At 45.5% G+C, this 13437-nt stretch overlaps 1 protein-coding gene across 15 annotated transcripts in view; it reads left to right on the forward strand.

The window, feature by feature from the left end:
* PITPNM2 (phosphatidylinositol transfer protein membrane associated 2) overlaps positions 1 to 13437 on the forward strand; it is a 123572-nt gene that overhangs the window by 85324 nt on the left and 24811 nt on the right. For all 15 annotated transcript variants that reach the window (XM_069030944.1, XM_069030945.1, XM_069030940.1 and 12 more), the window contains 6 exons: positions 2121 to 2444; positions 5317 to 5412; positions 8582 to 8686; positions 9542 to 9612; positions 12219 to 12463; positions 12921 to 13110. In XM_069030944.1, the coding sequence (XP_068887045.1) occupies positions 2121 to 2444; positions 5317 to 5412; positions 8582 to 8686; positions 9542 to 9612; positions 12219 to 12463; positions 12921 to 13110 (1031 nt within the window). The remainder of the gene's footprint in view (positions 1 to 2120; positions 2445 to 5316; positions 5413 to 8581; positions 8687 to 9541; positions 9613 to 12218; positions 12464 to 12920; positions 13111 to 13437) is intronic.

Here is a 13437-nt window from a genome sequence, read left to right on the forward strand (position 1 = left end):
ACAGAGAATTTCTGAGGAGTTGGTGCACTGATTCATCAAGGCTGGATCCAGGAGCAGGAGTGGAGTGCTGAGCCCTTGAACAGGGGAAGCCTTGGGATAAGAGCAGCATTCACTTCTGTGTCTGATCACAGTCTGTTCTCAAGGTGTCCCAAGCAAGGTAGAAGTGGACACTGTGGGTGTAGAAGTCCAAAGGGTGGTTGTGCAAGAGAAATGTTTTCTTGGCTTTCAGTCTGGATGTGATGCGAATTTAATCTTGGTCTTTAAGCTCTGCTGGTTGTCAATCATAACAGGAGGTGAAGAGGCTAAAACATTCTCCTGTAGTTCTGCAAAAAGTAATCTGGCAGGGGAAATAACTCTGAATCTCAACTCAGGTTGAACAGAATTTAGCTGCTGAGGGCTGTCATTCTGCCCCAGAAGGTCACACTCTGCTGGCTCAAACTTGCCTCTTCCTTCTGAAAGTCAGTCAGCAAAATGCATCAAATATTGATAGATTTAATCTTGGTGTGTAAATGAAAATGAACTTCAGGCTGAGCTGGTCTGTGGCATTAGCTGCTGATCTCAGTGGCCATTTCCTCCTGATAGCCTGGCTTGGGATGACTGGTGGCATTAAGGACTGATGAAAGAGCAGAACAGACAACAAAGTGCTCAGACCTGGAAGGAGATAAATATATAAAAATATGCTTTTTGTGTGTTTAAGAAAACAAACAAACAAAAAGTGATTGCTGAAAACAAATTGGATCTTTAGGCTGAGCATCACAGAAATTGTGACAGTAGTGGGATCTAAGGTTTTCTGTACAACAGAGAAGCCTGTGTTGCTGGAAGCACCTTAGAAACCCTGCATGTGGTGGGACCATCCCCCTTGGGCCATGCTCCTGGAGATGGAGAGTGGCTTATGAGGGATGTCTTTCCTCATGGTGGTGCTTAGAGAGCTCAATCTGCAGTTTGCAAAACCTAAATGATTCTAATGTAGCCTGTTGATTGCTCTCTTAATCCCACTGACAACAAATCCCACTGGGGCTTTTGGCTTGTCCTTCAACCCATCTTTGCCTCAGTTTCCTATTAATTAAAGAGGGGGCAATAATAATTGATTATCTATTATCAGAAAGACTCCTGAGGATCAGTTGGTCAGTATTTACAGAAGCTTTAAAAGCATCATTACTGCTGTGTGATCACGTCAGGAATAAATAGCAGTTTGGAGTTTTGGCCTGTTGTGAGCTTTTAAGGAATAATATTGGTGAAAGTCCTGAGTGACTCTCACATTTTAAAAGTCTTGGTGTGATGATGTTAGTGAGTCTAAGTCTTGAGGAGAGTATCTGTTGCCTGGTCAGATGCATTGTGTGTCGATACTGAGGCTGTTCTTCATTTCAGATATGTGATACATTGAAACATTTTAAATTGGCTTTACCCACTCCATTTTTCTCCTGCAGCCGACGACAGATGGTATCTGCAAAATAAAGCATCTTTATTCCCTCCCTTACTTTGTTTTCTGTCCCATTATCTCAGAAGCTCCCATTTGTGATGCTGTTTTACTGATACTGAAACCAGGTGCAGAAACCAGGTTTCCAAGGAAAGGAAAGGTTTTAGTCTTAGCGCTGCTGGTGTGGGATGTTCTTCTGTCATGTAACACCTGGGGAGGGCTGTGGAGCATTCATCAAGGAATGACTTGAAACTCTGCAGGATTAAAAAAAAAATTTCTTTCTTCTTTTTTTTCTTCTTTTTACTCCTGGGAACATATTTCACTTTGAAGACTGGATCCAGATGCTACAACTTCCTAGAACTTCAGGGAGTTGAAACTGTGGTCTATGTGTGGCTCCTCCTTGGTGGAGCAGGCAGCCACAGGACAGTCTTCCATCCAAAATTAGGAAATCTCTTTCCAGGTTAAAAGCAGTGACGGAAGAGTGGCTGATTTTTCAGTGCACGGTTGATGAGGAACAACTGAGGAGATAAAGTACATGAAGTGACCAGTTTGCCACCCTGACTGTGTGAAGGTCCTTCACTGCAGCACTGTGGGCTGGATGTCACTGTAATGTCCCTGCCATGGTGTTGTGAGGTTTTGGGAGGGGAACACATTGGTTCCTGCAGTTTGTAGCTGTGGTGACAGGGACCTTTTGGCTTTACAGGCCTGCGGAAGGTCATGGTCCGGGCCCACCGACAGGCCTGGTGCTGGCAGGACGAGTGGTATGGGCTCACCATTGAGGACATCCGGCAGCTGGAGAAGGAGGCCCAGCTGATGCTGGCCCAGAAGATGGCCCAGTTCTGCAGTGAGAATGACCCTGAGCAGCACAGTGTCAAAGACACTCCTGCAGAGAAGGACGTGGAGCCCAGCGCGGGGTCACCTGCAGACACCGAGGACGCCTCTGCGAACAGCGACGCGGCCTCCGGCAGGTCCCTCACCAAACAATGGTCCACCTCCTCCAAGTCCTCACGGTCTTCAAAGAGAGGAGGTAAGATGCTGCCAATGACTTGCTCTTCTGAACTCATGGAGGTTGGGCTTTTGGGAGGTTGGACCACGTCTCCTTGGGGCCAGGTGCCTTTGGGACAATGTGTATTTGTCCTGTGAGGCCTTCTCTGCTGTTGCTGCAGGCTCAGTCTTCTCAGGTGACCTGTTTTGGGGTTGGGAATGTTTCTAGTTGTCTCATAATTGTGACTTAATGTCACGTGGCAGAGTTTTTGCTGATAGCAGAAGCACAGAATCTCTGAAAGCAGCATAGAGGAGCAGGCAGGAGCTGGCTGGCAGCACTGGGGCTCAGAAGACAGCCAGCAGCACAGAGTTAGTCCTTGTTACCCAGGAGCCACTGGTGGCTTTATAAGGCCCTTCCATGGTGTTCCCTTCTGGATATCTGCTTATCCTTGATACCTGTGTCACAGCAGGTACCTGTGCTCCTTGGCCAGGGTTCTGTACCCCCACATGCCTGTCATTTCAGAAGGGGCGTTTGACTCCATAGGGCTGCACACAGTGAAACATCTTGTCAACTGCTGGGGAGATTAAGGCAGGAACCCCCAAAGGTATGTGGGGGCTGCTGCCTTCCCCTGGTGATGAGGTGCAGTAGCTGTTTGGAGACATAACCTCACCCTGGGATTAAGTGGGACTGTGGATCATGTCTGCATTCCCTTTGAAACACCATTCAGGAAGCTTTCAGGATTTTGATGTTAAAGCTCTGCTGTGGATACCCTGTAAGGACTCAGCTTTGAGTCTTGGATTTTGTTATTCACCTCTCCCTTGGGACTCACCTCGTTTTGCTGTACTAAACTCTTCCCTTCTTTGGACTGTTCTGTACAAAGGGGTGAATCCCCGGTGAGTTACAGCCACAAGGTTCAAACCTTCAGCAGTTCCCTCTCTGTTTAGCCAAGTGCTGCTGGTAGCAGGGAAGTAGCAGCTCTCACTGCAAGAGGGAAAAAAAAAAAAAATCTTGATTTTTCTTAAAACCCCAAGGGGCAGCATTTCTTCCAGTGACGGTGGAAGGGAACATCTGGGTGAGTGAAGCTTCTCCATCTATCATATGCACTAAGTATTGGGAGTTGAGCCTCCCATTTTTATTTCCCACTCCATCACTGATTTCATCGCGGGGTGAATGAGAGAGGAGCAGTAGTTTTACCTTGCCATGACTCACTCGAGTGAGCCCCAGGGAAGAACCTACCAGGTGCTTCATAAATCACTACGTAAAGATAAAAATACTGGCTACTTTGCCTGCACCAGGATTTTATATTGATGCACCCATCTCCCATTATGCTCTTTGCACAAACCCCCTCTTCCACTGCTGACATGTTCACTGGGAGCTGGAGTTCTCGGACCTCTCAGGATTTCACTTGAAGGTTTTCACTGGGAGCAAAGCATGAATTTCTTTTCAACTGCAGAATGTCTCAGCTTTTACAAGGAAAAGTAATGAAAGAAATTAATTGTGATGTGCTGGGAAGTACGTCACGCAGATATTTTAATCCTCCTTCATGCTGGCAGCACATTACCATATGGAAGCAAGGAGGGCTGTCGCGATGCACCGCCACCTCCAGCTGAAAAAAATGCCTTTTCACCAAAAGATCTCCTTTTCTCCACCACCCGAGCAAGACCTCTGGTGATGGCAGGACCCTGGTTGCCATCCCATATGTTATTACTTGCTCTATTTTTAGCAACTGTTATGCGAGTGCCTTGACGTCACTCCAGCGTGAATTAGCTCTGCTCCGCCACCTCCTCACTGGCTGCTCCCGAGGGGTGGGCGGTGTGGTGCTGGGGGCTGCTGAGCTGCAATTACATGACTCTGCACAGGGTCTCCATCCTTGTTCCATGTGACAACCAGCTGGGAGATTAGAAGAATTTTACTTATATATTCACCTCTGTTGGAACGATAGCACAAAACGACTCATGCGGCTGTCACAGTAACCGGAGCCTTTCAGGCTCTTGTAGATGCTAAATGAGAACTTGTCAGTCTCCTCAGGTCTTTGCTGGGTTAGGTGGCTGCTGTGAGCACTTTCTGTGCTCTGTGTGACAGGCACGAGGGGACAAACCCTCTCTCCCATCATTCTCTGGACAGCGCTCCCTTCAGCAGGCAGCTATTCTGTGACAGCTTCAGCTGGGAAGAGCTCCGGCTGGATCGTTGCTAAATTACAGCTGAAAAAAAGAAAAGAAGAAACCATAATGTCTTTATATTTAGCTCAGAGAACTCTGGAGGGGAAAGTGAAAGGGAGTAGGTAGGTGTGAGAACAGGAGGGCAAACAACACTAAAAGGACTTTGGGGTTTCTCCTTGCTCTGTCAGGACCACCGCTCCGACAGCTCCCTTTGAAGTAGTCAGATAGCATGTTGTTTAAATCATTCAAGTTTAAAGTTTAAATAGATCTCTAATTCAATTTGTGTGGAAGCAATTTCCTTCCAGAAAACAGATTATTCCTCTCCAGGCTGCTCTGCTCAGCTACCCACCCGAAAGTTAGCGAAGCAGAGGCATGGCTTGTGTGCTGATGAGAGGCACGGAGAAAGCTTCCAATCAGCCTGCTTCCTTCCTAATTGCAAACTTTAAAACCCAGCTGATTTTGCACGTCCTACTAACAATTATAAATAGCTGCCATTCAAAATAGCAGAAGAGTGATCCAAGCAGCTTTGCTTTAATGTAGCATCTTGCTGGCAGGTTCTAGCAACAGTAAACAAACAGGATCTGTAAAGCGGTACACTGACATCACACCAGCATCATCGGGGTTTTGTGTTTTTTAATATTGCAGCAGTGAATTTTCTTAGAGAACACATGATTCTTCCTCCAGCAAAGATCATGTTGGGAACTCTCCGTCTTGTCGATGTCGCGTTTCGCATAAGGCTTTTTTGTTTCTTCCAGCAAGTCCCTCGCGCCATAGTATCTCCGAGTGGAGGATGCAGAGCATTGCCAGGGATTCAGATGACAGCTCAGATGATGAATTCTTTGATGCACATGGTATGTGGAGCCTAAATCACCATCGTTTCTTCCCTGAAATGGTGGGGTAAGAGAACGGAAGGCATGAAGGGCGGGGGGTGAGCAGGGAAGGAAGCGAGACTTTTTTGTTTTGAAGTCTTTTCCTTTCTAACCATGACGTGCAGCTTCTTCCAGCATCACCCAGCAGACTCTTACATTAATGCAGCACCATTTCAGGTGCAGTCTGAGCTGTTTGAGGGGATCTTGAACAGTCTTAGCCCTAGGGGTTGTATTTTATTTGGTGCAAATGAGTGTGCATGAAATCCAGCAGTACTAACTGGGCTGTGGGTGTGTCCTAATGATTCACTGTGACTGATTATTTTTCTAATTTGTTTTTTAATCAGTAAGAGCTATGATTAATTGTCCTGTCTGGGCCTGAAGAGACCCAAGTTTGCCTTTATTAACTCCTCATTCTACCATTCCAACAAATACAACAGCAAATGCAACAAGGTACTTCAGGTGCCAGAATTAATCAGTGTTGATTCCAGAATTCTCCAAGTAATTTTGATTATCTGTATTAAGAGAACACTGTTATATTTTTTTTCTCTGTGCATGTGTGTGTAAAGAAGCTTTGTTCCACTGCACTCATTTTATATATTGTACTTAATGCAAATTTAAGCCTGAAGGGCTCTGTCTCTATTGGCAACAGATGGACTCTTCTCCCAGCTGGTCTGATGGAAGTGAGAGGTGCAGTATTTGTGGATGAAGTTGGGAAATGCAATTGTTAAAAGATGACACCTCAGTTTTGCAAAGCAGAATTTTGCTGATGCTCAGCTGAAGTTCAGCTTCCAAAACTGATAGCATTGTGTTCCAGAAGAGTTCTCCCATGAGTTTTTAGGCATGGGTCTCAAACTGTGGGGTAGAAAGGGGTGTGTTAGTGTAGTGACCTGCACAACAGCAGCTGAAATGGCCAGGACACGTATTTGGGATAAATGTGTGTCTCCTGCCAGGAAGGGGATGGGCCAACTTAGTTTAAGTGTCTTTATTTATTAACTTATGTAGCATTTACGACAAGTATGTGAGGGATTTATTGGAGCAATACACACACAAGGGAAGAGGAGTGAGTCATCCAAAGGCACCGTTGCTATCCACACGCTTCTTGCCTTTTTAATTACTCAGTAATAAAACTGAGAATGAGACGGCTCTGCCTGGGATCCAGGGCCCCAGGGAATCCCTGGCATGCTCCTAACAGGCCTGGGAAAGGGACTTAACAAAAACGAGCCTTGTGCACCTCTCTTGCAATACTTGTAGGAGGTTGCTAAGAGTAAAAGCAGCTGCTCTCCTGCGAGCAGCAGCGAGTCTCCGTGTACGCACAGTTTGTCCTCTGCAGTCGGCACAGTTGGGTTGAAAAGTCTGCCTAAATCTGGTGGGATTTTGGCTCACGAGTCAAAGCCTTGGCATGTGTGTGCAGCTGAGCAGAGCCCATCCCCAGGAGGGACCTCTCGGTGCCCCTTGGCCCGCAGAGACTCCGGGTCTGTGAGCAGGGATGAGGCTCCACTCGCAGCTCATCGTGCCGGGGTCGGTACCATGGGAACTGGCAGGGCTCAGGATGTGAGTCAACACCCAGCAGAGTTCCTCAGAAGTGCTTCCCATACACACACACACACACACACACACACACACACACATTTCCTCGCAGCACAGTGGGCGTAACCTGAGCCCGAGAAGATTCCTTGTCTCCAGCTTCCCACTCACCCTCATTCACTGGTAAAGGTAGTGACAAATACAGTAATATCGAATATCTATCCTGTAATAAATGCTAATAATGGGAGTAATATCCCATTCAGGGATCGCTTGAGCAGCAGTAAGGGCTGTAATTAGACCTCTCAAGGAATTAAGTTTAATATTTAGATTAAGTTGCTGGAAGAGCTTTGAGTGCAATCGTCCTCTTAATTCTCTGCCAGCACGTGTGTTACAAGCCTGTGCTTTCCACTTGCTCTGGACAGGCAGCTCTGTGCTCCCGTGTGCAGGGAAACTGGGATTTACTCAAATTTTTTCCATGGTTGAAAAAGGAAATGGCATGCTGGTGCAAAATTTCCAGGTTGCTCACTTTTTATGGTCAAAGTTGAAATAGTAGCTCCTAAAAATAATCAGGCTTTGCTTGGATCTTCACTTAGTGCCCTTCGTACGAATTTTTTTTAAAGCTATTGCTCAGATTTGCTGAAAAGATTAATATATTTCATAACCTTTTTTTGTTCCCCATTGTGTGATTCTTCCAGCTCATTATTTTCTTCGTAATTCTACAGCAATAAGAAAGGGGAAATCCTAGTCTGGGACTCTGAAGATTACAGCTTTTAGATCTTCAAGACATCTGTAATTACTGCTGTTATTATGTTTTAAATTCTTTATTAAATTTACAAGCCCAAAATTTTCAGGAAAGACATACTAAGCACAGAAGTATAAATAAATTAGAAAGCACTTAACCTTCGTAGCAGCAAAAGATACATCCTCAATGGAAAAAAAAGAGAGAAAGGAGAGCTCCCCTTTGTATATCTCTTCCTTTTAATTTCACTTGAGGAACATAATATTTTTTGGGACCCTTGTTCTTTATTGACTATAGTTGAACTGAGCCAGGGGATTTGGAAGATACTGAGGTAGGAAGGAAATGACAGATCCATGCTCTGTGTCTCATCTCTTGAGGAAATCAGCCTGGGGAGGTCACATTCCCTTTATTGCTCCTGCCTTTTTAGGTGTTTGGTCCTATGAGCAACAATGATCCTTGTCCCTGCTTCCCCCAAAGAAATCCCACAGCTCTCAAACGGGTCTGGGAGGATCCCAGTGGGAATCCTTGCTTTGTCCTCTCCTGTATTGGAGCATTCTGGCTCCAATCAGAGAAAATGGCAAGACAAAGGCCAAACGTGGTACCTTAGATGGTAGCATTAAAAATCCAAGTTACTTTTTTCCATGTTTTAGAAGTTTTGGTTTTTTAAATCATGCAGCTAAAACATTTTGTTTACTTTTCAAAAGGTGCTTTGGTTTCTATATAGCAAAAGCTGGTAAAGTATATGGTTTATTATGACTTAAATTATCCAAGTGTTTATAGATTGCATAGAGTTATGGGGCCTTGGTTTTATTTAAAATTCTATTCTGTGCTCTTGTCTGTATACATGTTTTTGTGTGTGTGACTCTCAAAAAATCTGTTTTTTTAAAGAGGACTTGTCTGACAATGAGGAAATGTTCCCGAAAGAAATAACAAAATGGAGTTCCAACGATCTGATGGATAAAATTGAAACCCCCGAATGCGATGATGTCCAGGGTAATTCTTTTCCAAGTACAAACTGCATGTGCTGTTTTACAGTATTTCCAGGCAATTGTCACAGCCTCACTGTGAACAAGGTAAAACTTGTTATCCTCGTCTCACAAAGGGAGAAGCTGAGACAGAGCATAAAAATGACTGCCCAGTGCTGCCGAAAAAGATTTGCTCAGTGGGAGCTGGGATAGATTTTGATTCTCTTTTATTTTCCATGTTGGTTTGGCTCCTTTGTGTGGCAGCCAGGATTCTTTCATATAATGATGAAATATCCCAGCTCTGTCTTGAATGACTTGAATTTCTCCTGACTCTTCTTTACTTTTGCTCCATCCTTTGTTCTTGACTATATCTGCGTCAGTTTTATTTTCTGCTCATCATTATGAAGTGGTGAAAGGAATCGGTAGCTCCTCAGCCAGAGCGATTCACAGTGGAAGGTGACACTCAGGCTTTCTGGTACAAAGTCTGTGTAGGCACAGATGTAGGAATACATCAGATCTCTACTCCCCAGTGTAGTTCAAGCAATTCCTTTTATTTTCCCACAAACCAATCATTTCTGACAGTTGTGCAGGGATTTCCCATTGTTGCCATCCTTAATAAAGCAGCGGTACCAGATCACTGTAATGAGAGTAGAGCTCACTGATGTCCTCAGCTCTTACCCAGGTTATGAGAAGTTGCTGGAAAATAAATGACCCAGCATTGCCCATCCTTCTCAGGTGGAAAGAGGCAAGAAGGAGGGAGAGGGTGATTTGATGAAATAATGAAGGAGATGTGAGGCATTGGAACAAGCAGTGTCTCTACAGAAGAGTTTCTTTACCGAAGAGCATCTGGCAGTGCTGACATTCTACACCTCTGTGTTTCCAGGTGACTTGTACCAGGAGACATCAGCAGAGTACCACGTTGGCTCCAGCGTGGAGAGGCTCAGCATCATCGAGGTGAGTGCTTTGGCTTCTCAGAACGAGATCCTTTGTTGGTGGAATGTCTCTGTGTGGGATAAACGGGTCCCTTCGCTGTCAGCAATGTCTTGTCTCCATGTGCTGCTGAGCCCCAGTAACACCTGTGTGTGTCCTTCTGTACTTCAGATTTAAGGGATTTTTCTCCTATCTTTTGAACATCATGTAGAAAAAGCTGTGTAGTTTGCAGGCAGCATCAGGTATCCAGCTGGAAAAATCTGGTAATCCTGTAGGGATCAGAGCAGCTTGAGGCTGGGTAGGGCTATCCTGCAATGCCAGATGAGCAAATGTGGGAGTGGGAGAACACATTTCTGTAGCACCAAGGTGCAAAGGACAGCACTCAGCTGAAGCCCACAGTGTGGAGCTGCTCAGGGTCTTGTGTGGAAACCAGTTATAGCACAGCCTGTGTTAGTGCTCTGGGCTAAATAATAAATAAATAACACCACACTGACCCACCCCAGCTTTCTAGACTTGGGAGACACCCCGGGGTGACTGTTCCTGTCCTGCCCTTACAGCAGCTGCCTGTCTGTGCTGCAGAGGTGGTACAGCTGCTCTGCAGAGTGCCTGTATTATGTCTGAGTGGTCCATCAAAGACCATGAGTTTTGGAATTACTGTTTGTGCCAGGCTCTAAGTTCACAGTGGTTTGGCTTTTCCATAATAGAATGAGAGCTCAAGGGCCACGAGGAGAGTGGGTGGCTGGGAGGGGAACAGCTCTGGCCACCTCAAAATAAGCAAGTCACAGCCCTAAGATTTCTCTTGGAGCTCAAGATGGTGTGGGAACCTTGTCTTCCTCAGAGGGCTGTGCAAACTCAACCCCCTCCTGTTTCTGCCTTCATTTTAGAAAAAGAACAGACTTCAAAGCAAGATGAAAAAGACAGTTATTTGTAGTTGTTCACAAGCTGTCTGCTAAAATAGTATGAAATTCCTGTGCCACCAATTGCAGTGATTTTCAGGTTAAAAGCTTCCCTCACCAGAAGGTGGCTCAGGATTTAGGTGTTTTAAGAGGCTTCAGATCTTACAAGGAAGTTCTAAATTGTTACCTCCACCCTTAAACTAATCAGCAGTTCCCCACTTCCTTCAGAGCAGAGGGTAATGTACTGAAAGGTGCCTCCAAATCACTGCTGATAAACTTCTGCATGACCTGAGCTTGGTGACTCATGTCGTTCTCCAAATGAGCACTTAAAATACTTGTCTGGAAGCAGAAGAGGTGCTGAGACACTTCAAGGGCTCCTCCTCTGCCTCCACCCAGGGAAAGGTTCACTGTGCAGGTGCTGAAACTGGACTCAGAGAAGGTTTCAGGAGCAGCTATGAGTACGGTGGAACGGCACTAAATAATTAAGGGCTGTTCTTATGCAGGAGGTCTGGAAAAATCATTTTTACAGACTTGGATGTGAATTTTAATACCTCTGGTGGGCTGTGTAGTAAGACAAGCTTTAACAGTATCTGGTAAAAATGTAATCTAGTTGTTAGGTTGCTAATGTGTGCCTGGGCATGCTTTCCTCCCACCAGCAGGCCTGTCAGGGACTCAATCGCTGCTCAAAGGACAACAGGTGACTAAAGATGCTAGAATTAGAACAATTTGCCAAATGGAAAACGCTGCTGCCTTCCACCCCTTCCATACCCCCTCTCAGTGGCTCAGGAGGTTCTCAGGTGTTGTCTTTGCTAACCCAGGGGTCAGGTACAGGAGGGTTTGCACAGATCTCAGAGGTGTGGGATGGATGATTTGAGTCCGTGTGGGAGCTGTAGACACTGAAAGCCCTGGTAGCAAATAGATTTTAAAAATAGTTACTTTACTGCTCTGTTGTGTTACAATATGTGCACATGGATGCTCTTGTACCTGCCTGGGGTGTCAGGATTGGGCGTACAGCTCTTCTGGCAGGGCATTAATGATAAGGGTACAGTTCCCTCCTTCCCCCAAATTACAGCTTGTGTGTTTAGCCAAGGAATTAGTTCAACACAAGAAGCAAATCATCTGGGCAGCCAGATTAAAATCCCTCACTGTGCTCATGCAGCAGTCTCGCAGCCACATGCTGACCATTCCTTGGGTTATAGGGTCATCAACTTTTTTCTTTTCAGTTCCTCTCTTGCAACAGTTTAAGCAAATCTGAACTCTTATTTATAACTTCTGCGTTAGGCAAACATGCAATGACTGATCTTCCCACAACTTCTCAGTAACTTGCCACTTGCTGACCTGTTTGATCTCATTTGTTAATTTTGCTGAATGTGTTTCACTGCAGCTCAGCACCCCACAAAAAGCAACACCCATCTCTTATTTCTGTATTTTTCCACTCTAAGACGCACAAGGAATGTCTTTACTGCTGCCATGTTTTACCTGGATACAATTTTATGTTGGGTTTTTTTTGACTTTCAGCATTCCTTCTGCTTCTGACGAGTCAGGCTGAGGCTGTGTGTGCATTTGGGCATGCACAAGTGTAGGATAAGAGACCTGGAAAGGAGTACTCAGGTTCTCAGCTGTTGTATTCTGGTGTATCTAATGGCCTTTGCCATAAATTAATTTGCCATAAATTAAGTGCAAGTCACCCCTTTGAAAAATGAGTGTTTCTGTTTCTCTTCCATCCCCACCTAGGATGAATCAGTGCAGCCATTAATGCAGCCAAGTAAAATCCATGTCCTCCTCTTGGTCCTCCACGGAGGGAACATCCTGGACTCAGGAAGTGGTGACCAGAGCTCTAAGCAAGGGGATGTCAACACCATCACAACCGTGTTTGACACGGTGATGAGGGTGCATTACCCAGCTGCTCTGGGACACATTGCCATCAAACTTGTCCCTTGCCCAGCCATCTGCTCCGAAGCATTTTCCCTGGTGTCCAGGTAAGTTGATGCTGTTTTATCATGGAGTGGGGGTTTTTGGGGGTTTTGTTTTGTTTTATTTGTTTCCCTGAGATGTTCTGCAGGTAGCACTGAAAGCTCTGACCATGCTTTGAGAATGCATTTATTAATGTACCAGCAAGGCATTCAATCTCGATTTCATACTTAGCTGGAGTGAACATGGTAATCATGCAGCACAAGTTCTGAGATTGATTTATTCTAATTAATCCAATAAATACTGAGGATTTAATTCCTTGTCTGGGGGTTGTTCTGTCAGTGTAAGTGTGTTGTCCTTGAAGATTTACGTTTGATGGGAGGGAGAGATTTATTAAGCTCTCACCCATTCACAGAGGAATAAATGGCCTTCCTGTCTTGAGGCTTTTTTTATGAACAACAACACTTGACTGTACTGTCTGCAAGTTGTTTTTGCCATATTCCCACTGTCTCTTGCCCTCTTCAGCCTCAGCCCATACAGTTATGACGAGGGCTGCCTGTCCAACAGCCAGGATCACATTCCCCTCGCTGCGCTCCCCCTGCTCGCCACGTCCTCCCCGCAGTACCAAGAAGCCGTGGCCACTGTCATTGTCAGAGCCAACCAGGCCTACAGTGAGTTCATCAAATCCCAGGAGGGCACCTCCTTCAACGGCCAGGTGAGCCAGGGGCTGCTCAGGCCACAGCCAGAGGAAGAACAAATGAAGCAATTTCCTTCTGAAATTCTCTTTGCCTTCAGTGTCTCAGGAGGGTTGGAAGCATGGCAGTGTTGGGCTGCAATAAGGAAGTATTGTGCTTTCCATTTCTTTCTTTCTGAAAGGGAGAGATTAGTGCTTGTGCACTGTCCTGAATCTTTGGGATTCAAAGCAAAGTCTGAGTTTGTGTTCAGAAATGAAGCTCCAAAGCGGTGAAGTTAATGAGGGTTCAGCGTGACACACCTTGCCCAAGCAGGAATGCTGCCTTTGTTACTAAACATGGTCTCTTCC

The sequence above is a fragment of the Aphelocoma coerulescens genome, chromosome 15 (assembly GCF_041296385.1).
Source record: "Aphelocoma coerulescens isolate FSJ_1873_10779 chromosome 15, UR_Acoe_1.0, whole genome shotgun sequence".
Classification (NCBI taxonomy): domain Eukaryota; kingdom Metazoa; phylum Chordata; class Aves; order Passeriformes; family Corvidae; genus Aphelocoma; species Aphelocoma coerulescens.